Here is a 24,266-nt window from a genome sequence, read left to right as displayed (position 1 = left end):
TGTTTGATTTGAAAAAACTAGGAAACTAAAATTAAGCAAAAAAATAAAGGGAAACTAAAATCACCCAAACACTATATTTGGTGACCGAAAATGAAACTGCCTTCCAATTTTCTGCAGGGCTGGGGCGAGAAAACTGAAAAGAGATCGAGGTTGATTAATATCTCAATGACTTCCATAATCCATATCCTTTATTTGAGACCATTTTTGTATCAGCAATTAATCTTCAATAAATCTAATTAAACTTGAATTTTTAAAGAGTTTATTACCTTCTAATATAATTAATGAGACCCACATGAATTGAGAGTGTTGAAAAAGTGACTATATATTGCTAGCACTTAATTACCATCTTACAATAGCAAATTATATACTCTGCAAAACCTGGACAAGTAGAAAACAAGTTTCGATAGAAGCATTTCAGTAAGCATTTTTCTCCTGAGAATCAGAAACAATTTTGCCAGAAAAGTCCAAAGGGCGACACTTTTCTCCCATCAAGATGTTCTTCCTCCAAAGGGCTTCTTCATCTTGGTCATTATAACCACCTTCCTCTTCTTCTCCTTCTGCCTGCACCTTCCTCCAAGATATCATCTTCACCATGGAAAGTGCCCTGCTGCTGAGGTTGCTGTTCAGCTTCGACATGTGCTTGTTTTCCTTTTGCCCTGTTTCTGTGTGAAGCTTCTTCATGTTCCTGGAACCGCAAAGAAAAGTGGTGAAAGATAAAATACATAAGACAGCAAGGACGGCTAAGAAAAGTGTTGTGATGGGAATGGACGAGAATGGAAGATTGTGAATTGGGGAGACAAGAAGAAGCCTAGCCATGTTGCGAAATCTAATTACTGTGTAATAAAAATGTCACACAGCAAATAACTTGTGTATATATAGGAGAATTGCTAGTTCCACTCACTTAGAAAATGTGTGTCTGGGTGAATTATATTAGAAGTGAATTTCATATTTTTAGTGAACCCTTCACTTAAAAAAAATTAATATTTTTTTATTGATAAATTGAAATTCATATCCTGCCAAATTTAAGTTAAATTCATATTTTTAATGAATACATGAATTTTAATTTTAATCAATTAATGTGAATATAATGCTAGTAAAAAAATTACTATATATTATGTGGTTTTAGGAGTTTGTAACACGCTTAAAATGTTACTATGCTAACACTTTTTTTTTGTCAACTGTGCAAGGATTAACATTCAAGGATTGTCTAACGGCACTTACATCAGTGAGACTTAAACCCAAAACGTGATTCTGCAATGCATAATCAGATAACAAATTAAGCTTAAGGCATGCTCACTTAAGCTGATCCAAGCAACCCAACAAATTAAGAAAATCATACACACCATAAAAACCTAAGAACACTAGCAAAGCAACCTGACTTTCCGAAACACTTTTTAAGAACGTGTGGATGCAGATTCAGCATCATCAAAGTGGACTATTGCTTATCTAAAGGGTTTACTTGACTTTGACCGGTAGACTTTGGGTCATCGTATTTGTCCGCATTTGGGCTTATTGTGGAAGATGAAAATCTACCCCTTCCTCCATCCCCGAACAAAAAAAGAGAGAAAAGCATTCTTTATTGCAACGAAAAAAATACTTTATTTCCTTAATCTTTGTTCTAATTTTCTTATATTGATGGCCTTTTGTTCTAATCATAACGTATGTTTATGATCGAGGGGATACAATTTGAACATTACGTGGACAATAGAGATAGGTTCTATGATTGTAATAATTTTCTTATACAAGATAACTTAAGAATATTAAGCAACAACGTCTAATATAGACTAGATAGTTAAACTCCTTAAATTTAATCAGGTTCAATTATTCAACAGTGCGTATAAAGAAGAATTTGTTACGATAACCCTACCACTTAATGTGATTTATAAACCTCAAAGAAATTAATATCATAAATATTGATTATGAATTTACTTTGGGAAACAATTTAAAACATAAAGAATCTTTATATATTTTATTTTGCTTAAGGTGAGAAGCCTTATATTATTTCACAACAATTCATTTTAAAAAAACGGTCATACTATAAAAAAATAATAGTCAGAGGGGTTGAGGGAGACGGTTATGGCGGTGGAGGATGAAGTGGACAACAATACAGGGAGGAGGACTGAGAAGAAGGTAGAGGACAGGGTGGTCGAGGAAGTGTGATGAAAGAGGGTGACAGTGGTCGAGGGGCCAACAACAAGTGAAGAGGGTCAGGAGATGGAGGCGTCGGAGGACGAATGGGCCGAGGGGGAGAGTGATGGAAGAGGGTACGTGAGGGTAGGGTGGCGAAGGAAGTGGGATTATAAGAAAGGGTTTGAGAGATAAGGGAGAACGAGGCTTATAATGGAGGTGGGGCAGAGAAGGTCGATCCCAAGCGTAAAGGCGTGTTGCTTGGCATACGATACCACATTAAAGTTGGTCAAAGCTAACAGGCCTCGTTCCCCGTGCAATGGAACCGTACACTCATAGGTTTGAGTCGGCCAAGTAGTGTCGCTGCAAGGCCGCCGCTACGCATCCGAAGGTTGAATCTAATTTATTTGGTCGGGGAACCTAATGTTTGCCTTAACCGATGTTAATGATCATTTTACCGACACAAAATGGCGTCGCTTTGCCTGTTTCAAAGTTTAAACAGGTTCTACATTTTAGTTCTTTACGCTAGCTAGATCGACACAAATCAATCAAATTTAGCTCACTTGTTGTGGTCGACAGTAAATCAACACCTTCTTATTCTTATAGTATTGACTTGAGTCAATGAAATTTTTTGCCTAAAATATATTAAATATTTTAACTGTTTAATAATGTAATTTTCATTAGAGAATGCATAAGATAATATATAAGTAAAAAGAAGCTTATAAAAAAATATATAAGTAAAAAGAAAAAACAATATATGATAGTACTATGACCTATTCCTATTTTAGTTTTTTTTTCCTTTTCCAAGAAATGTGATAAAAAAATATGTTAAATGCACGGGTACATAAATATTGACATTATGATGACGATGTGGCATGTATGGAATTGCATAAAGCCACATATTATATAAACGTTGATATCCCGCTCTGCTGAAATTCATTCATCCTGCGTATTATTCTATATATTCTAATTCGTGTACCACAACACACCCATTCATTCGCAAGTGGAGATTTCGCAAACGGTGGTGGAGGCGGGAATCTTGAGGCAACAATCACAGAGGCGACATTTGTCACCATTTCATGTGTAATCATCATCGTTGCCATCTCCATCTTCTGTTATCGCATTGGTACTGTATCACAATGAGGTATGTAATTAACCTCCATCTTCCTCAACCTCACTACTTTTCATTTCTTCCAGAAATGACATTAAAATGCCACATTAATTCTTCAACTTTTTGTTTCTTTTTTACTACTACTACTACATAGTTTTATTTCCTTATTTAAATTCATAAAGTAGAAAGAAAGAAGATACTACATGTATGATTCTGATGGATATATACATTTTGTTCATAACTAGGTATTGATTGTTGTGGTGATTTCTTGATTCTGTTTCTATTGAGAATACTGCTAATCCATCAATGCCCCTGTTTTCGATGATCCCTGTTTCTATTGTGGAAGTGGTTGAGAGAAAAAGTTGACGGGTTCAACTATTCTTGATTTGAATGACAACAGAATCCGAGCATGTGTATTATATCACTTTGAGGATGAGAAGGAAGGATACTACAGGCTACTTACGATTGACTAGTGGTAACGTGAAGGCTACTGGTTTGGAATGGCTAATGCAATTTAATGGCAGCCTGCGTTTGGGTGGCACAGTTTGGTGGTGGTGTATTATATCTGTCAGGGGTGTTATTCTTATGATCATTGGAGCATGTGTAATGTATTCTTCACCGGATCATCATCATGGAATTTGGCTTGTGGGTTGACACATATTCCTGGTCTGCACATGATTCTTGGAAACTTCCTGCTGGATACCGGGGTCATTGAGATAGATTATTCTATGGTTTTAATATGTCTGTTATGTATCAGTGTGTATTTTCTGGGGGTTCTTTTTGGAAGTTTCGTCTTGATGGCACAAAATATGTACTCTTTTTCCTTCATTAGATTTTTTTCAAGGGGGTTTTCGTATTAAGGTTTTAATGAGACATTATTTTGTGCTATCTTGCTTTCAAGAAGGTTTGTCACTTGTATTTTACTCGGTTTTCTTTTCTTCTTTCTTTCTTCCTCTCCTTTGTAACCCTTGTACTTCATTTCAATATATTCCTTGCCTTATAAAAAAAAAACCAGATATCAACTTTTACTGCGTCGAGAGGTAATTCAATTTAATTGCTAGCTTTATTGTTTTACTCTTTTTCAATCGAATATACCTTTTATGAATAAGTGCTTTTAAAAAAAATTCCATTTAATGGTCATCATTTTACTTTTTTGGTATATCTAAAAATTAACAAAAGCGAAACAACAAAAGAAAGAAAGCAGGGGGACTAGCGCATGACCAATCTATCATTTTACTATTTTCAATAATTTTGCTTTTTTTACCCATATTTTCATGGTCATAATTTGACCATTTCCAATCTGATGTCCAGTTTTTTAATATTTTATCTTCAAAATTAATTTGTTTTTTACCATATGAATGCTAATTAAATAAAATAAACTAATTTGCCTTGGGTGTAAACTGTAAAGTAATCAAATGTAATCCGAGTAAGTGTTGTCTGTGTGTGTCACTCAGTGGGTCTACAACCAGAATGCTGAAGAAGTGGCTTATCGTCTCTTAGCGGTGGTCCTTTCCTCTTACCATCCGCCACTCATGTTATACCTGTGGCTAGGGGTGGCAAAATGGGCTTGGCCCGCTGGGTCAGCCCGTTTGACCCACCTTTTTTGACGGGTTGGGTTGGAATTTGAACCCAAATTTAAAAGCGGGTCAGCCCAACTCAACCCGTATTTTTGCGGGTTAATGACGGGTTGGGTTAGGTGAGCCCGCCAACCCATTTTTCACTTTTTATTTTAGAAAAATTTTAATTTTTTTTTCTATTTTTATTTTTTAAGTAGATTATTGTAAGACGCATATATTACGACATACCTAAACTATATTTTTTTTTTACTATTTTGAAATCTAGTCAATGATGACTTTCCATGGATTCACCTATATAAGCAGTGACTCTTGTTTGTAGGTTATGTTTTATCTAAAACCTTTATGACTGCTCAACATTATCGTTTATAATTGTTGGTTGACTATTATTGGCTGAAGTAAACTCTTGTTGATGATTGTAAAACACATCTATTAAGGTTAAGTAATATTAAGTGAGTGTTTGTCAAAGAAAAAATGACATTTACCAATGATTTGGTGAAAATTGTTGACACTTACACTTGATAGTTGCTACTTAGGTTACAAGTACAACTTTTAATAACAATGCATGATAAATTTTTTTTGTATTGTTATTGGTGAAACTTTCTAGTTGAACTCATAACCTTTAAATATAAAGAACAAGTATAATTTTAATTTTTTTCATGTACCAACATTGTAAGAGAGAAATATTTCTTAAAATTCCTCACTGCATATTTTTTTTTTATTTCACTACATTTTCTACGTGGGTTAACCCGTCATCCCGCCAAAATATGGGTTGGGTTGAGACTTGAACCCAAATGTCAAAAGTGGATCAGCCCAACCCAACCCGTATTTTAGCGGGTTAGTGACGGGTTGGGCCAAGCCCAGCCCGCCAACCCATATTGTCACCCCTACCTGTGGCTACTTATAATGGAGGCAGGAGGAAGAAATTATATATACCCAAAAGCAGGGGACGTGTGATTATTGGTAAAGGTGGGAAAACCATCAAGCAACTTGAGTCACAGTCTGGGGCCAAAATCGAATTTAAGTATGCAGACCTCAATGCCCCTAATAAATTGGTTGAGCTTAAGGGCACTACTCCTCAGGCTGTTGCCTCTGCTGAGGAACTCATCAACCAAGTTCTTGCTGAACATGCTACTCATTTATTCCCAACTAATATCCCAAATAGCATGGTTGGCCTTATCATTGGAGACAGAGGAGAGACTAACAAATATATGCAAGACTTGAGTGGAGCAAGAATTCAGGGGATACCTTTAGATCCCTTATTCATGGCATGCCAACAGGAATGACATTGAAAATTGTTGGGGCTCCAGAGCAAATTGAGTCAGCAAAGCAGTTGATTAGTGAAAGCATAAGAAAGTCTATTTCCGGTGATGGTGGTTATTCTTCTCAGCAAGGTTGTTATCGCCACCAATCATAGCACTACATAATTATTTCTGTATATATTTAGAATTTTAGATATGGAGACATTGATATTGGATTCATTTTATTTTTACTGATACTCAGAAGCTATTGAATGAGAATAATAGCTCAAGATTTATGCATTGTTGCTAGCAGGAATAAAAGTAATCATTGAAAGTGAATGAACTATGACAATGCAAGTATTATACTTCAAAATCAAAGGTGTATATTCATTCATTGATTTCATTCGCAGATATTATGGCTTTGTGTGGGTTGGAAATCAATCTACATCATTTCTTCCAAAGATAAACAATGTGTACGGAATATGCATTCAAAAACAAGAAAAAAGAAAAAGAAAATACCATCTTATATGGCTTAAAAAATGGGAAAATTTATAATGTGCTGATTATTAAGTTGAGACATAAAACTAGTACCTTACTTAACTTTAAAACCCTTCACAGCATAATCTAGAACCTAAAAATACTACTAATTTGGTATTTTGCCGGAACTAGAGCAATTTACAACTGGGAAACAGGATCAAATCCTTTAGTTGTCCCATTGACATTAGCAACTTTCTCATTAGCAACATAATCATCTTCCATATACCTTTTCCAGAACCAATGCTGCTTCCACACTCTCTCAGTCATTTCTTCAATGGGCACATTCTTCGTCTCGGGCACAAGGAAATACACAAACAAAGACATGATCAAGACCCAGCCAGAGAAGAACAAGAAAATGCCATACTTGAAGTGGCACAGCATGGAGAGGAAGGCCTGCGCAATGACGAAGGTGAAGAGCAAGTTGACGCAGACAGTAACACTCTGCCCGGCCGAGCGAGTCTCCAGAGGGAATGTCTCACTTGGAATCAACCACCCAAGAGGACCCCAAGACCAAGCAAAGGAGGACACAAAAGTGCAGACCAAAACCACCACCAGAATCGCGAAACCCTTTGAAAGATCATCAGAATGGTCCGTCACTTTTAGTCCCAGGATGATTGCTATCGCCACTTGAGATACGAACATCTGCACACCAGCCTCCAGCAAGAGAACACGGCGTCCAAGTTTGTCAACAAAGTAAATGGAGACAACTGTGGAGATGACATTAACAGCCCCTGTGATCACAGCAGAGTAGAGGGAAGCATCATTCTTGAATCCCAATGTGTTGAACAGCACTGGTGCATAAAACATGATCGCGTTGATGCCTGTGAATTGTTGGAAGATCTGTTTTTGAACATCAAAACATGAATCAGCAATTGAACTTTGCAAGGAGAGAACTGCTATGTATGTATATAACTTAACACTTAGTGTGTCTTTGGTAGCAGAATTTAAGTATGTAGCTTAATACTTGGTGTATCTTTGTATTAGCAATAGCAGAATTGATCTACTAAAATTGCGTATAGTAAAGGTGAAAGTGAGTTGAATTATGTGATTTATATTTGAATTCTTTCAAGAAAAAAAAAAAGTCGGTTTTGTAGAGTAATGTTATGAAATTCTTTTGTAAACATGCTCTTACCTGCAGGGCTATGGAGATGATGATTTGGGGTCGATTTCTGCGTTTGAGAAGGTTCCTGAACGGGTCCTTAACTTCTTTAGCAACACGACTAGCCTCAACAAGCTCCAAGAACTCGGGTTCAACGTTGTCAGTGCCTCGAATCTTCTTTAGCACAGCTTTTCCTTCTTCGGTCCGACCGCGCTCAATGAGACTGTTGGGAGTGTCTACCACCAACAAGGCCCCAACGGTAAGAAGAACTGCAGGGATACCGGCCAAACCCAGAGATAGCCTCCAGCCCCATCCACCTTTGATTCTGTCAGCACAGAACACAACATCAATAACAGTCAATGATGCTGAATCAGAAAAAGAAAAAAACAAAGCACAACAAACTCATAGTACACCATTATTTTGTCAAAAGATACTACATACTAGCTAGTAATCATTCTATCCCAAGACAAACTAATGTAGCAATTGTTAAGACATAATGTTCTTATTCTACCTCACAATTAGACCCATAAAGAAAAGGAAACATCACATAATTTTATTATCACCATTATGTAAACAATGTGTGTTTTGTTTCTTTTAATAGAAAAAGAATAAATGACATAAAAAAACGAAACGAATAAGTATTATTTACATGAGAAGTGTAGTTCAAGTTGATATTAGTTGGAGTAGTTACTATACTTGCTTTTAATATTTCACAAAAAACAAATTCAATGTCTGATATTAGTGGTTATTTTTGGGTCCAATTCTTTGTGGTTAAAATTTTTAGAAGATTGTAATCGACATTTCTTTGGAGTATTCACTAACTTTTTGGTCCAAAACTAACACCTGTGGCTGAACAATGTTGACAACAACAAAAAGATTGGTTACAATAAATAATTAGACACTTGTCCCGTTATTTCCCATTCAACAAAAATAAAAGACACTTGTCCCTGTATACCGGATTAGCTGGAGATTATATTACACACTACTAAGGAATAAAAGTCATACATAGAACTGGCTGATATTTTCTATTCAACAGTCTCTATCCGTTAGGCCCATCAACATGACAATTTTGACCGTTACCACCATACTATGCTTTAATTTGATTTGTTAATTACTACTGGTAATGAAAAACTGAGCATGTTGTTGTCAGCACAGAGAAAATTTGTGACTTTGATTTTGTTCTTTCCTAACACATCATGTGATTCACTTTCATTTTCCATGAAGTACTACTCAATTAAATACAAGTAAGCAGTGATAACACACAAGTTAATTACTTACTTGTTGGTGCCATAGTTGATGAGATTGGCGAAGAGAATTCCAATGGTGATATTGAGCTGGAACAGAATATTCAATGCTCCACGAATTCTTGAAGGTGCGATTTCAGAGAGGAACAACGGCACCGCCTGTCATCAAATTGAATAACAAAGTGAAGTGAGTGAGATTACCAATTAATGCAAATGCTACCAGTAATGTTAATTTGCTTTTGGTACCATTATTTCTCAATCAGAGTTTACTTCTAATTACATTAGTATTATAATTGATCTGGACCACAAGCAGATTAGTTGTATTGCTTCTATAAGTGATGAATCACAATTAAAGTCCAAGTAATGACTAAAAAAATGGCAGAAAAATACAATTTGTAAACTACAAACATATTAGGCTGCAGAACCTAGCTAAAAGACTTTTCAACTCAAATGTGGAAACTCATTTCAACATAAATAATATATATATATATATATGTATGTATAATAAAAAAGTGCCTATCACATTCATGTGTAATAAACGTCAAATGAAAATAATAGTTGGGGTAACGGGTGATTGTGACTTTGGGAGTGATTGTGACTTTGAGAGTGACTAGGAAAAATTGTGGACAAGTGTCACATAAAAGCCTAGGTTCAAACTATAATCTTGTTTCTCATTGCAGCTTTGACAATCCACAATATTATGGTGGGGCATTCATCAACTCGATAATGCTTTTAAGATTTTTATATATCAAATACTTTCTAAATATCCATGCGTGGGGCCATGTTATAGAGATACGCAATACACATCAAGTAAAAAAATGGCATAATTCAGACGAAAAAGATACCAGAATCTTTACAGAATAAGTTTCGAGATATAAAAAAAAGACAAATGGTACTTCAAAATTGTAATCACATTGATAAAGAGTAGTTTGAGATTCCCTGAACATCTTGTTTGAACCTTCGTATTAAAAAAAAAACTTTGGTCTAAATGAGCAAATTATTAAATCCTTGAGTTTGTTGAACAAATATAAACAATTCACTTTTGATGGCTCATTTATTATTAATAATATTCACTTTTGATGTAAAAAAAAAAACAATTCACTAATCAATGAAAGATATGTACATATGCAAATACTTTTATTTAACAAGAGTATTGTTATTTGGCACACAAGCAAAAACAGACACAATAAGCATTCAATAATTAAGTTTGGTTCACTCCAATATATAATTGTAACTAATTGAAAAATATCTAAGCACATGTCACATTAACTTTTCTTAACCAAACAAAAGTGTACCTTTCAAACTTTTTTCTAAATGGAACTGAATTCAAAATTGTAATTTTACTCCAATATAACTACTTATATTAAAAAAAAATATTAATAATATAACGTGAAAAGAAAAAATAGTTACCTGATTGGCAAAACCAACACCACAACCAAGTAAAATCCTGCCAACAATGAGCATGGCAAGATTCTGAGCAGTAACATTGAAGACAACCCCAGCAATAAAGAAGACGCCAGCAATCAACATGGTCATCCTTCTCCCCAATGTACGAGTTGTGTATGAGGCGAAGAAAGTAGAAACCAAACCAGCCAGATACAAGGACGATGTGAACAGTTGCAGCCCTTGATTATCATATTTACAGTAATTACTGTCCAGTTCTTTCTCTAACACTGTCTTTTTGTATACATCTGGAAAGAACTTATGCAGAAAGTGTGGCATGGACGTAACACCACCTGACACACACAAGAAACATTACATCAATATAAGCTTGTATTAATTAATAATTATAATTAATTAGTTTTTTTTAATTAAGTGTGATCCTAATATCTCATCATACATATAACAAACTATTGATGAATGCTAGCCACTAGTGAAATGTTGAAAATACCCCTTTGAGGTTGATTACTTAATAAAGAAGTGGTTGACGGTGATTTTAGGATGGGGACTCACATCACATGCATAGTTTGGATTAATTCCCGTAAGATATGAGTCATGCATCGTTGTGATCCTTATCGAACAAATAACAAACGAGCGAACCGTTTTTTTGGGTACAAAAATTAAACAAAAACAAAGTTCCATTATATATCCACCTAAGATTATCCCATAATAATTGGTTCTTGACAGCTACTACCATGTTAATTTCACTTTTCGTGCTCAAAATCGATTAGCCAAAACAGCCAAACAAGGGCCACTCAACCATCAAATAAAAAAAATCAATTAACACAGAAAGTGTCGTAAAAGCGTTGAAAGGAGCGTTTTCTATTTGATTTATGCAAAGAGAAATTGATTAACATGTGCAGGGTTGAGGTTGACGAACGAGCAAACAATAATGAAGGAAACAGAGAGTGAGAGAGAGAGAGAGAGAGAGAGAGGTTACCTGAAACGCCGACGTCGTAACCAAACATGAGACCACCGGTGGCCGCCAGTATACAGGAAATAATGACGATGGGAGTGATCTTTGCCTCAAAATCGCCGCCACCACTGGTGGCGAAACCTCCGCCTGCCATGGATGCGATCTAGCAAGTACCAATCGAATGTTATGCGAATTGCTGAATCGGAAGATTGGGAGGAATGAATGAATGAAAATATGAGAAGGAACAAGAGAGAGTGAAAGCCAGAGAGAGAGAGAGAGAAAGTAGAAAAGTAGAAGTAGATGAAGTTGCAATGTAGACTTGGGAGTGAATAAGCCCCTATTTATAAAGTTTTTTTTGGATAAAGAGGGTCACCATTCTGATGCTTCCACGTGGACTTTAACTTCTTCTTTTTTTCTCTTTTGACGGCCGCGGAGTCAGCACAATCAAAATTAAGATAATACAATTTACTATATTTTTTGAATGTCAGATAGTTATATCTTATTTCTTTCTTTCTTTTTTATCTTATTTCCAAAAAAAAAATATCAGTTATATCTTAATCTTGACCATAATCAACATTAACTAAGATATTCCTATTTACAGATAAGTTTTTTTTTTTTTTTTTTTACTGGATAAGAAGAGTATATTAATTATACCAACAATATAACTTATCTCACATTCAAAAATAGGGGATAACATAACAAAAATTGAATTTGTTTCCACCAAATAATCTTTAATAATCTCCAAATCAGATTAAAATAAATTAATCTATTCATTTTTTTTTACAGCATTAATCTATTTATTAATATCTAGTATATTTATAAGATGCATAGTGGTGGAAATTTGATTATATATATATATTTATTTATTCTTTGTACATTATACAATAGATAGATTAATATCTGATTAATCTAATTTTAGTAACATTTGTGAATGGCACAATTTTTCTTTTGTTTAACTAAATAAATCTCGAGTTCAAAAAAAAAAACTAAATAAATCTCAATTTAAAAAAAAAACTAAATAAATCTCGGTGTGGATTAAATTTCTATCGCTTTGAACATAATATATTAGGTATTTATCTGATTAATTTTTTGATGATATTTATTTATCTGATTATTAAAAGAACTAATACGGAATCTTTACATCAAAAAGTACGCTGTGAAGTTAGGTTCGTAGCATGACATCACACCAATTGTCATATTTGAATAGAACTCTCACGTTCAAAAAAGAATAGAACTCTCAATTTCAATTTTTGACTTTTATCAAGATTTATAAAGTAAATGATAGCTAAATATTTATTTTTTAATAATTCTCCCCTAACAAATCTTTTTCCATATCTAAAGTTCAGGAATGAAAATAACATAAATTTAATTTAATTAATGTTTCCATGTTAAATTTATCATCAACCTCTCCTTATCATAAGTTTTACACTTGATAAGTGAAGTGTTAAGATTTCATTATTATATCATCATGTGACTTATAAACACTAGAACTTTTAAACGTGTGATTATCCTGTTAACCAAACTACTTTCAAAAAAATCATGTTAACCAAACTAGCTCAAAGTATAGTTAAGAGATAAGTAATTTGAGTTTGTTCCCTTTTCTATTTTTTCTATATTAAAAAAATAAATAACACTCTTTAGGAATTGATCGACCTTCTCATTTCCAACCGTCACTCAGTTCTTATCACTGAAGTTATCATTCAACGATTGATATTATCTTTTTGTTTAAATATTTTTTTGGATGTTGTCCATTATATAAAGGATTCAATCGCTGATTCAATAAAAAATTACCACGTAAGCATTATGACATCACAGATGCTTATTTAAAAAAAAAATCAAGTACTAAAGGCTATAAAAAAAAATTCATAGATCATTTTAGATTTAAGTGTATAAATCAAGGACTAAAACTTTATTTAATGGAAGTTTGTAATTTGTAATGTCTAAGCCGATTCAAAATCAACCATCATTGATTTATGCTCAAAATTAGTGGACTTCCGAACGCTTTAAACTCAATGAGTATAGGTCACGGTGGTTAAACTTAACTGTTTGAATCTTTAAGATGAGAGTTCAAAGTGAACTTTTGAGAAAATACTTAATCTTCACCACAATAAAAAATACGAGAGCAATTTAATATTAAAAAAAATAGATTCGGATCTAAGGATGTTTTGGGACTAAATCCTCAAATTAGATTGCATAAAAAAATCCTCAAATTCGATATATGGATTAAAGCCTCAAGTACCTTCGAAATTAATTGGAAGAAAATGTGCATTGCCATAAGCCCATAGTTGTTTAATTTTAATATTTTTTTGCTAATAATAGTTGTTTAATTTGTTTCATCAGGATGGAGGTACAAATTGTAGTCCTTAAACGCGCAGTTGAAATTAAAAAAAAAAAAAATTTGTTCAAGCCAAAACTGGTCACTCACTGATTGCAACCAACTTGCAGGCATATATAAAAATCTAGAGAAATTATAAAGAGTGATTTGGTTTGACGGTAGGGTAAACTAGAAGCTAGAAAAAATAAATACTACTCTTGATCTTAATCTTTAGTATGTTCATCTCTTCTTCTCTTTTCATGTATTGGGTTGAAGTACCCCTTGTACTTCCATTCAATATAATTCTTATTGTTTATAAAAAAAAAACATACAAATTAGCCATTTTCCAGATCAAGTGCGAAGTCAGAACAAAATTGACAATTGGTTTGTATTTTTCTGTTTTTCTGCTACCTAGCAAAAGCTCTAGCCTCTAATGATTCTCAATCGTCTTCAACTGATTTTTCCAAACCAAGTTGTTGCTTCGTTTAATTAACTTCAGACGACCGCAAATAAAGAAAGTCACACCACAAAATAAGTGGTTTTGTTTTTTGGACGCGGAGTCTGAAAACAAGTGGCCACCACAGCATTTCCTGATGTACATTTAGTTGAAACATCAAACAAGTAGCTGAGCCAATTTGATTTTTTATTTTTGAAAATCATTTTTTTCCAATTCTAAAACTTTGTGAAGTGATTAAGAAAACACCCAAAACAATCCTTATATGCTCAACAACATTTATGTTAATTCCATGATGCAGCACAGGCATATGTTTTATGTAAGGCAATCAAATGCCCGATGATAACTTCAAAATAATATTTTTCAGATTATTTAATTTAATCTAATAATAGTTTTGTAAATATTTCATTATTGTTATGGTCGACCCAAATAGCTATAAGGTGGCCAGAAAGTTCCTCTACTAAGTGACACCATGTGGGCTGCCAAAACGGCAAAAAACATGTTCATCTTATCCACCAAATCAATTGAGTGTATTTAAGTCGGCACACATAAGACAATTGGAAGGTTGCCTATAGACAGTAATTGTCCATTAATCATGATGTTTCAAGTTTCAAAATGCTAAAATTAACCGAATGATGTCAAGTAAGATCTAATAAGTTTTATATTAAGTTTTATATAGGCCAAAAGATGCATGGTTCAAAATTCAGAAAAGTAAATGTTTTTGAATTAGCACTTTAAAGAGGAGCTTTATCTTGGCATGTTTATATTGCATCTTGAACATTTTATAAGTGAGCTAATTAAAACATTGCATTGCATTATACATTTTAAGCTGGGAACTTATGTTCCTATCGGCTAAAAAGGCCCTACTATGACCAATATAGTCCATGGTAGTCTAAAGTTCTACAACTATGTTGGCCAACTGAAATGAGTTCCTCTCGTTCAACCGTCAGCCAAACGGATTTAAGTTTGCACGCTTATAAGACAATTGCAAGGTTGTCTACATGCAACAATCATCTCGAAAGTCATACATACATAAAGACTTCATTTCACCAATACTTATCACATAGAGTATATTTCTCATTGTGCCTATAAATACATGTCTAATTTAAACGTTCATTTGCTAAGCATTATTCTGTAACTTTGAATTTCTTCCTCAATGCTTTCATACTCATTTGAACATTGAGGTACATTTTCCATTACGAAAAAGTTAAACAACATTGTTTAGCTATCACGACTCTAGCTGTATCGAAGTCTCTGTCATGCATATAGGGATGACAATGGGTAGGGTCTGGGTAGGGTACTACAGTACCCATCCCCATACCCGCGTTTTAAAAAATTGCACGTACCCGTCCCCATACTCGTGTGGGTAGCAACTTAAATGCCCGTCTCCGTACACTACCACAAAAAAGGGCTTGGGTAGCGGTTAAGTTCAACGTTGGGTAGCGGTTAAGGGGGTGGTGCTAAACTCAGCGTTGCTAAAATTGGGTAGCGGTTCTGAACCGCTACGCAATTAAAATTAAGGTAGCGGTTCCGTGAACCGGTTCCCATCTCTATACACTAGCAGCGGTTATAACCGCTGCGCAAGTGTGGAATTTGTTTTTCCGGAACCGCTACCTTACTCCTTTTTTTTTTCATTTGCTACCTACACATTAGCAGCGGTTATAACCGCTACGCAAATACGGAAATATTTTTTTAAGAACCGCTACCTTACTCTTTTTTTTTTTAATCGCTACCTACACATTAGCTGCGGTTATAACTGCTACCTTACTCTTTCTTCTTCTTAATTTAGTCCCTTTTTTTAACAGAAACCAATAAATTCATTTTTTGACAAAAGAAACCAATAAATTAGAGCAATATTACTAATTTCACAGTTGATACTCAATCCATATAATTGCTAAAACCATAACAAATTTCATAGTTCTGAAATCTCAAATAAATTCTACCCATAAACTAAATAAGCAGACATTGATTGTAAACTACACCTAGCAACCGAATTAATTAAAAATCGTCCACCAAAACAAATTCCATAGATCTGAGATCCTCGAAACTAGATACCAACAACTACATTGTCAGTGACATTCCTCTCATGGTAGGCATAGTCTATTACCATTTCTCCAAATGAAACAACCAGTGAACTTGTTTCCTTGCAATTAGTCTTCCTTCACAGTAGCAAAGGCAACATAGAACTTCCATTCAACAGCAGACTATTTTCTTTTTCTGGTATCAAAAACATCTCTGATAGAATTATTTAGATTAGATAAAGATATATAAAAATCAATCACCTTTCATTCCTTGCAATTAGTCTTCCTTCACAGTAGCAAAGGCTTAGATCTCTCGAATATCAGGAGTGTTAACAAGTTTTCTTCAATATACAATTCTTTCTTTCAAAAAAAAAACACTAAAAAAGAAATAAGAGGAGAGACAAAACCAGTAGGAAACATGTATATAAGGATAAAAGAAAGAAAGCTTCAAAGCCATGATCTTACTTCTTTATCACACCTTTAGCACCAAGTATGCCTTTCTTTTTCTTTTGTGGAGTATCACCAACCTGAAAATCGGAAACAAAATAACTTTCTGAAAATTGCAGAGTATCACCGACCTGAAAATCTGAAGAATGCCCATATACTATAATAATCTAGTTTTTTTAATTTCAAGGAACGAAGGTACAAAATTTTATCCAAATAATGAATTTCTCCAATTCCTTTATATATCAGCCAATAGAACTCTTAGGTAGAAGCCATGACTAAACATCATAAACCAATTAAATTTTCATAGATACAGGAAAAATAAAATAAATGTGCGAAAGTCCATATCTAATATACATAGAAAGCACGAACCTTCTCTAGTAGGAAAGCACGAACCTTCTCTAGTATCCCAAATACAATTTTATACAATCTGGAGAAAATTTCAGAGTTGGTTGAAGGAGAATATGTAAGTGCCTTCAAGGATTGTAGTCTTCGAGCATGAACTACAAAGCATAAGTGAAAAAGGAATCAAGACATCATCTCAAAATGGAAGACATCCTTCAACATGCACACATCCTTTTTTGGTCTCCACAAATTCAATAGAAAAATTTGATATTCCTCTTAAGTCTGAAAATGCACTAAAATAGAATGCATCTATAAGTTAAAAGTTATATACAAATTTTCTCTCCCTTCAAAAGCTACATAAGTTATGACTTTGACATGCATTAAGTCCCTACAGTTTTTACCAAGAAAACTTGTTACTATAATGGTTGAAGCCAAAATTACAACCGCACTACCAAAGATCCATCCTAGTCAAAAAGGAATTTAAAGGCATCTAGCATTTTTGTATAAGACTTATCCTTGCAGTGACAGAGGAATTTATAAACATGCCATTATTTTTTTGAGCAAAGTTAACTTAATTTCAGCTGAAAGCCAATGTTACAAGGCATTATATGAAAGAGTATCTGTAAACCCCCCAAAAATGAAGACACATCAGAACAATGTGGCATTCACAAAGCTTTTTAGCTAGCACTGTGTGTGTGTATATTTAAGTAAAGTTTTTCATCAGAAAAAGAAAGCATATTTGAACCTTCACTTTTCAAATCGTTCAACCTTGAGGAAGTACGCGCAAGTAGGATGAATTTTTTTTTTTTATCACCAAAGATAACAAATTCATTGAAGGGAGTATAAGGGGTACTTCAATCCCATATACATATAAAGAGAGAGGAAAAGAAAAAGAACTGGACAGAACAGAGTAAAAAACAGAACAGAGCAAGGTCATATAATAACTAAGACCAATGCAAATAAACAAAGCTTATAACCTTCCAAAACCCAAACCACGAGACCAAGTAGTGAAAGTTAGAATTGCAGGTAGCAGCTTGTAAACCAACAAAAAACTAGAAGATCTATGTGGTAAAATTCAGTGCAGCAACGACACACACCAAGGCCTCACTGTCTTCAATTCTGGTCCAAAAAGAGAGAATACCATGGCTGTAACTACAGGGATCCCAAACAGACAAGAGAATTTGAACTCCAATCAATTGATGAAAAATGAAAGAAACTTAAGGAAACATAAGGGCCTTCAAATTACCAATCCGCAAGGTATCTGCATCTGCCTCAGAATTATGCAGAAGAAAACAGTAACAGCCCTCCAAAAAACTTAACAAGTTTTAGACCCCCAAATTACAAAGCCATATATCTGCTAAAGATAAAACTCCTAGAAACTAAAGGCTAGATTACCCAAGATGAAAAGAAAAGCATTTAAAAAACTACAAAACCAAATAGCATTCAGCCCCAATTTGAATTGGCCAGCTTAGAGACACAAACCAGAACACAACACAACACTTTTGATGTCACCACACCAAAAAACACCAGCAAGAACATTTAGGTTGTTTCCTTTGTAAAATTCTAACAATAATAAATATTCAATTTGAGTCAATGTTCTTTTCAACACACAAACAACCTTGATCAGTCATATTTCACAATTTTACAAGACCCACAGATGGAAATTGAAACTCCCATCTTCTTTCAAAGAAAATAGGGAACATACAGCAGGCGAGGAAGAAAACTGAACAAGAAAAAAACTGACCTTATCACAGAGGAAGAGTCGTTGAAGGGGAGCCTCTGGTGTGGTGGGTGCGCTGCCGGCGGACTGTCGAGCTTGTGTCGAGCGTCGAGCACTGGCGGAAGTGAAGGAAACACCTGCAGAATGTGCGACAGTTACAACAGCAAGGAAGAGTTACGGCATCGAGCAAGGGTTGAGAAAAGTGGACTAGCAGCGGAGGATTGTGGTTCAGATGGGGAGAGGTTACAAGGGAGCAAGGTTTGCAGCGTGCAGTCGAGTGAGGGAAGAGAAAAGGGATTCACGGTTAGGGTTTTGTGAAATTTAATTTAGGGAAAAATATATTAACTTGGGTAGTGGTTCAATTAACAGCTCCCTAACAACCAGAATTGCAACTTGGGTAGCGGTTCCATATAAGATAGAGTTTTTATATTTTTTTTAATTTTAAAAATTGTTGCTTTTATGTAATTTTTTTTTTTATAACACTTGGGCAGCACTAACATTGAACCGCTACCCCATAGCTGCTGCCCAACCCCCTTTTTGTGGTAGTGGTACCCTCTGGGTACCTAAATGCCCGTACTCGTGCCCATTACCCGCAATTTAGCTAACCAAAATATTTTTCACTGTTTTTGTTAATAGAAAACAAAAAATACAACTAACTTTTTAAATAAAAAACACTAATATATATACAAAAGATTATCTACGTAACAAATAAAATCATTCAACTAAGAATATTTTTTTTAGAACGAATAAGCAAGAAAGATATAACTTAATTTTTTATTTTGGATTTATAATATAGTCCTAAAATTGTAGGTTGTTAACTTACTAATTTTAAAAATAAGTGGGAGTAAATTAGCAATGATTATGAATATTTTAAATATTCACCTATTTTTTAAAATAAGTAAGTTTGAAAGCTATAGTTTAAATTAATTTGTTCATATAATAATAATAATAATAATAATAATAATATATGTGTGCGGGTATGGGGCGGGTTGGGTACTATAGTACTCATACCCGCACCCATACCCAATACTTTTTGCGGGTAATTACCCATACCCAACCCCATACCCATATAGCGAGTTTTTACCCTACCCATAGTGAGTATTTTTTGCGGGTAACCTATGGGTCCGAGACCCATTACCATCCCTACATGCATACTCTGCTAATATTGTTGTATTGTTTAGAAAAGGAATAAGGACAAACCTGTCTTCCAAAAGAACAAAATGAACGGCTTTACAAATTAATTACATGGTTTAATTATTGATGCTATTTATTTAAGCAAAGCATAAGAGTGCGGAAATTAAGCTAGCTGTAAGAGAAGTGAGAATCCAAAATCTCATTTTTTTAATGGAGTATCAACATAACATAAGTAATGCATAGCATTATGGATAGTTGGAAAAAAAAACATAATTAATGACAATAATTCATTATAATCCTATTATTTCCCACTTTATTTACACATTTCTATTCATCAATTTCTTCTTTTTCACTTACATTCATCACTGGCACAGTGGCACCCCTTGTGCCTATTAATGCAATTTGGTTTATCCAAAAAAAACTTACATTCAACACATAATTTTTTAGTTTTCCTTTTTATGTTATTTTCTCCAACCAAATAATTCTCTAGCATATGACGTGGAGAATCGACTCATAATATTCAAAGGATTCTAATTGCTTTCACATGGTGATGACGTGATACCATCTTTCACCTAAAAGGGTAAAACGTGCGGTGCGTGACCATGTTTGGTATGGTCATCTAGAAACGCGGAGATTCTTAATAAATAAAATAATAGAAAATCCTATTTATTTGGTTTCTCAATTTTTTCTCTTAATTATTTATTTTCTAGCTATTACTAATTTCCAATTTTCACCTTGCCTCGCCTACAACAGATTGTAGCAACAAAAATAGTTAGTACTAACCAACACACCGACAGTAAAATTGGAACACACGCAATGCTTATAATTAAACGCGTCCAGTGGATAAACCTTATCTAGGGGTCTGTCGACTGACACTAATATCACAATAATAATGTTGTAGAGGGTCAAAATAAGTTCTATTATAGCGAGTTTATTTTAATAATTTGAAAAACTAACTTATTTAAATAAACATTTATGTGATAAAAATGCATTCATTCAAACCAAAATCAAATTGGCCCAGATATTAATACATCATTCTGATGAATAATAGCTTTGGAAAAGCTTTCTCAATCTAAAACAAATTGGGAAAGCGCATAGAGATCTAAGCATATAATCTGTCACACTATTATTAGTTCTACAAACAAATGTACGATGGAAAGAAACAAAAGTCGATGCCAACCCTCTATAATCTCCAAGAATGGAAAACATATAAAAACTACACTCATTCGCTTTGATCCAAGTCTAAAACAATCTCAAGCAAATAGTTTCAAAACAGACTCGTTTGAAACAAAGCTCTAAAGCCAAAGAGATGATCCAACGAAAAGCAGCAGCTGGCGCAAGCAAAGAAGAAAGAGCTGCCACCAAAAAAGCAGGTGTTGTAGCCATGATCTCCATGCGTGGTTGTAGGGCTATGCATCCAAATACTGAATCTAGCCACTCGCAAGTTAGATAGCGCAACGTCGAAATTCACTTTAATTACAGTTATGACTGGCTTCCTCCATGAGGAAGGAAGCTCATCACGAGCTAAGGACAACAATGACATCGCCAGAGAATTAAGCATCATCATCGATAGGGTTTTCTGCATCCTCGTGAGATGTTGGCTGTAAAAAATAATTAAAAGTCTAGTATATATACATATGTTATATTTTAATTGGATAACCATATATATGGTACTGTAGTCTGTAGGTAAGTTTTGCCATTTTCTTAATCTCTTGAAAATGAAAACTGCTGAATAATTTTTTAAAATATTTATGATATTTTTCCATAAATTGGAATGCATGTGCTCTAATTAAGACTCACACAGTGTGACACAAGTTTGGGGATTCACACCGGACCGGACCCTGGGAAGAGGGCGGTTGAGTCTTTTGACTTAACAACCGTTTTTATACTATTCTAAATCAATTTGCGCTTTTAGTTTTCAATTTTCATAGCAAATAACGACGTGGAAACCACTATCACAAAATTTCCACAGAAAAGAGGCTACGCTTGCAAAGAGGCATTGTCTTAGTTGGAGTCCTCAAAATTGACCTATAGAAATTCCTAGTCCAAAACATGCAATGTTAGCATTATTTGAATCTGTGAAGAGTTGAGATGTACATTTCGGATAAGGAGGAGGATCATAACTGTAAAGGCAAATGCCAATAAAAAAGTATTGGTACAAACTAAATTAGTCAAAACATGCAAATATTGTTCACGAGAATAGGGCTTGAGTTTAATGAAAGCCTTAATGAAAAGGAGGAGGACACGGATAAATAATGCAGTTGCTCCCCAAAAGTATGGGTAACTTTTTCAGATCAATTAATGGACCGTACTCGTTTTCACTGTCATTTCATTATTCTGCCTATCAAAAAGAAAAAAACTGTCATCTCATTATTCATCCACACATTTTGGCTCTATCTTAAATAAACTGTCAAGTGTCAACACATTTGGATAAGGTTAAATTCATCATGCATGGGATCCTTTCTGAAATTGCAAGAATGTATGGCAATGGCACTCACCATATGAACCAATCAAATGTCCGAGATATTCAACTATGTTCACTTTTGGCTTTGAGTATTCAATCTGCTCATTGGTCATATTTGCAAAGGGCAAACAGTGCATGCACCTGCCCCAAAATAATTAGAATATACTACTATATTTATTTTGAGGGTCTAACATACATATCACATATGTTGCATTCCGTTGATCAAATTGCAAAGATTTTAATTATAACTATAAATAACATGATAAGTTTTAGTACTTAAAATATTATGTGAAGAGTTGCCTAATGTAAAAAACGTGATATTTGAAGTATCATACATTTTTCAGCAATGAACATATAATGTATTTTAAAAGTCAAACCTAATCTGATGTGACATTTTTTTTAATAAAAGTTTAGATGAGACTATTCCGTTTATTATTACGGACTAATCATTTACAAATCCAATATTATTTACCAACAAAATCTTCACATCGGCAGCCAGAATTAAACGCTAAATCTTTTACGAAAAAATTGACATGTCTTTACCAATTTATTCAACATAGTTATACTTATCCAATATATATATATATATATGGGAATTAAAATAATATAATGTTGGAGTGTAAACAAATAAAATTGACTTCTTAGGTTTTACACGTGAAAAAATCAAGGTTGATTTGAATAACATGTGAATTTTAAAACTTATACTTGACTTGCTTAAAATATAAAGTTCGGATTTTTAATATTAACTTAATATCTAATTGATATTTCTAATCCATCCTGAAATACTAAAATTATTTATAGAGCCTGGCCCAAATAGTGTGGAGAAGTGGACCTCGCTTTTGAAGTAGACGACGGGTGATGTGAAGGCTCAACCCACCCGACACAACTATTTAATCGTCTAACCTGAAACTGACTCAACTCAAGCATTCTACCGTATAGTGGATGAAAACTATCTACTCGATTATGGTCGGATGTGATATTTTTGGCCTGAAGCACACAGAATGAGCTGCACCTACATACACTACATAGGTTAACCAAAGAAAAACGTGGACATAGCCTAGCCCAAATAAAATTGCTCTATTTCACTAATGTATTTCAATTTGACAAAAAAAAAAATCTCCGTAATTAAGGAATTGATCTATCAAAGTCCAATGACATAATTGACCAAAAAAAAGTCCAATGACAAAGAATGAAGATCAAAACAAAACGACCACGGAAGCTATTGCTGTTTTTCTTGGTCGAAAACTATATACCGTCGTCGTACACATGGGAACTCAAAATAAACCACAAAGTTGAAAAAAAGGTCCTACCGAGATTTGAACTCGGGTTACTGGATTCAGAGTCCAATGTCCTGACCACTAGACCATAGGACCTTATTGCTTTCTCTGTTCGGATCAATATATATCTACAATTCATTACATTTTCCTCAGCGCTTCGTCCCTTTCCTCCTATAGTTATGTTTGGAAAAAATTAATAAGTTACCTTAAGGCTTAAAGCTGATAATTTTACTTAAGAGTTAGAGTCAATTTCATTATAATATTTTAGATAATGAAGTACCCACTCGACCGACTCATTCACAATTACTTCTAACTTTTATCGCTCATCTGTTACATATTAGATTTTACTTCTTTAAAGTAAAAAAAATCTAATAAGGAAAAATAAACAATTAAGACCATTGATGGAGAAATCAATACTTCGAAGTTAAACATTACAAATTTACGAATTGATTTCAAATATATTAAAGTGCAAAAAAAAGTGAAACAAATACTTTCATCACATTGTATTGTACTATCATTATTCTCCTCACTAAATAGTAAATAGTGAATATTACTATTTTGATCAAACGAGCTAACTATTAAGTGCAAACCCTTATCCATTGCAAATTCCCATCACCATATCATCTCTTTCATTCATGACCTTGACCATCCTTCAGCAAACAAGAAGAAAAAGATATGCTTCTGTCAAAAATAGTACAACCTTTACCTTCAATGCTCCTCTCCCCACTTCTCCAACCCAACAGCTAGGTAGAGCTTTGGAGACCTGACCTTGTACTTGTTGCAATCTCTAGGATTGTTTGAGGT

At 34.1% G+C, this 24,266-nt stretch overlaps 2 protein-coding genes, 1 long non-coding RNA gene and 1 other non-coding gene across 4 annotated transcripts; all 4 read right to left on the bottom strand.

Annotated features, from left to right (window-relative positions):
• Window positions 1-297: 297 nt before the first annotated feature.
• LOC130736029 (uncharacterized) lies at window positions 298-893 on the bottom strand. The gene has a single exon (XM_057587889.1). The coding sequence runs from the start codon at window positions 814-816 to the stop codon at window positions 415-417; it is 402 nt and encodes a 133-aa protein (XP_057443872.1). The 5' UTR covers window positions 817-893; the 3' UTR covers window positions 298-414.
• Window positions 894-6,558: 5,665 nt separating this feature from the next.
• Window positions 6,559-11,605, bottom strand: LOC130741404 (sugar transport protein 13-like). The gene is made up of 5 exons (XM_057594296.1): window positions 11,314-11,605; window positions 10,344-10,669; window positions 8,968-9,092; window positions 7,723-8,014; window positions 6,559-7,430 (listed from the first exon to the last, which is right to left on the bottom strand). The coding sequence occupies exons 1-5, from the start codon at window positions 11,441-11,443 to the stop codon at window positions 6,729-6,731; spliced, it is 1,575 nt and encodes a 524-aa protein (XP_057450279.1). The 5' UTR covers window positions 11,444-11,605; the 3' UTR covers window positions 6,559-6,728.
• A 4,721-nt stretch (window positions 11,606-16,326) lies between these two features.
• On the bottom strand, window positions 16,327-19,139 carry LOC130736025 (uncharacterized). The gene is made up of 3 exons (XR_009018599.1): window positions 18,612-19,139; window positions 16,895-17,025; window positions 16,327-16,605 (listed from the first exon to the last, which is right to left on the bottom strand). It is a non-coding gene; the product is annotated as an uncharacterized LOC130736025 (long non-coding RNA).
• Window positions 19,140-23,486: 4,347 nt separating this feature from the next.
• On the bottom strand, window positions 23,487-23,558 carry TRNAQ-CUG (transfer RNA glutamine (anticodon CUG)). The gene has a single exon. It is a non-coding gene; the product is annotated as a tRNA-Gln (tRNA).
• Window positions 23,559-24,266: the final 708 nt, after the last annotated feature.

Source organism: Lotus japonicus, chromosome 2, assembly GCF_012489685.1.
Source record: "Lotus japonicus ecotype B-129 chromosome 2, LjGifu_v1.2".
Lineage (NCBI taxonomy): Eukaryota > Viridiplantae > Streptophyta > Magnoliopsida > Fabales > Fabaceae > Lotus > Lotus japonicus.
This window is presented reverse-complemented; position numbering and strand designations above follow the sequence as displayed.

Coding starts and splice junctions, on each gene's coding strand:
- LOC130736029 (XM_057587889.1), bottom strand. CDS start 816: ATGGCTAGGCTTCTTCTTGTCTCCCCAATTCACAATCTTCCATTCTCG.
- LOC130741404 (XM_057594296.1), bottom strand. CDS start 11,443: ATGGCAGGCGGAGGTTTCGCCACCAGTGGTGGCGGCGATTTTGAGGCA. Junction 10,670..11,313: donor TTACGACGTCGGCGTTTCAG/GTAACCTCTCTC, acceptor TGTGTGTGTCAG/GTGGTGTTACGTCCATGCCA. Junction 7,431..7,722: donor TCATCTCCATAGCCCTGCAG/GTAAGAGCATGT, acceptor GTTCAAAAACAG/ATCTTCCAACAATTCACAGG.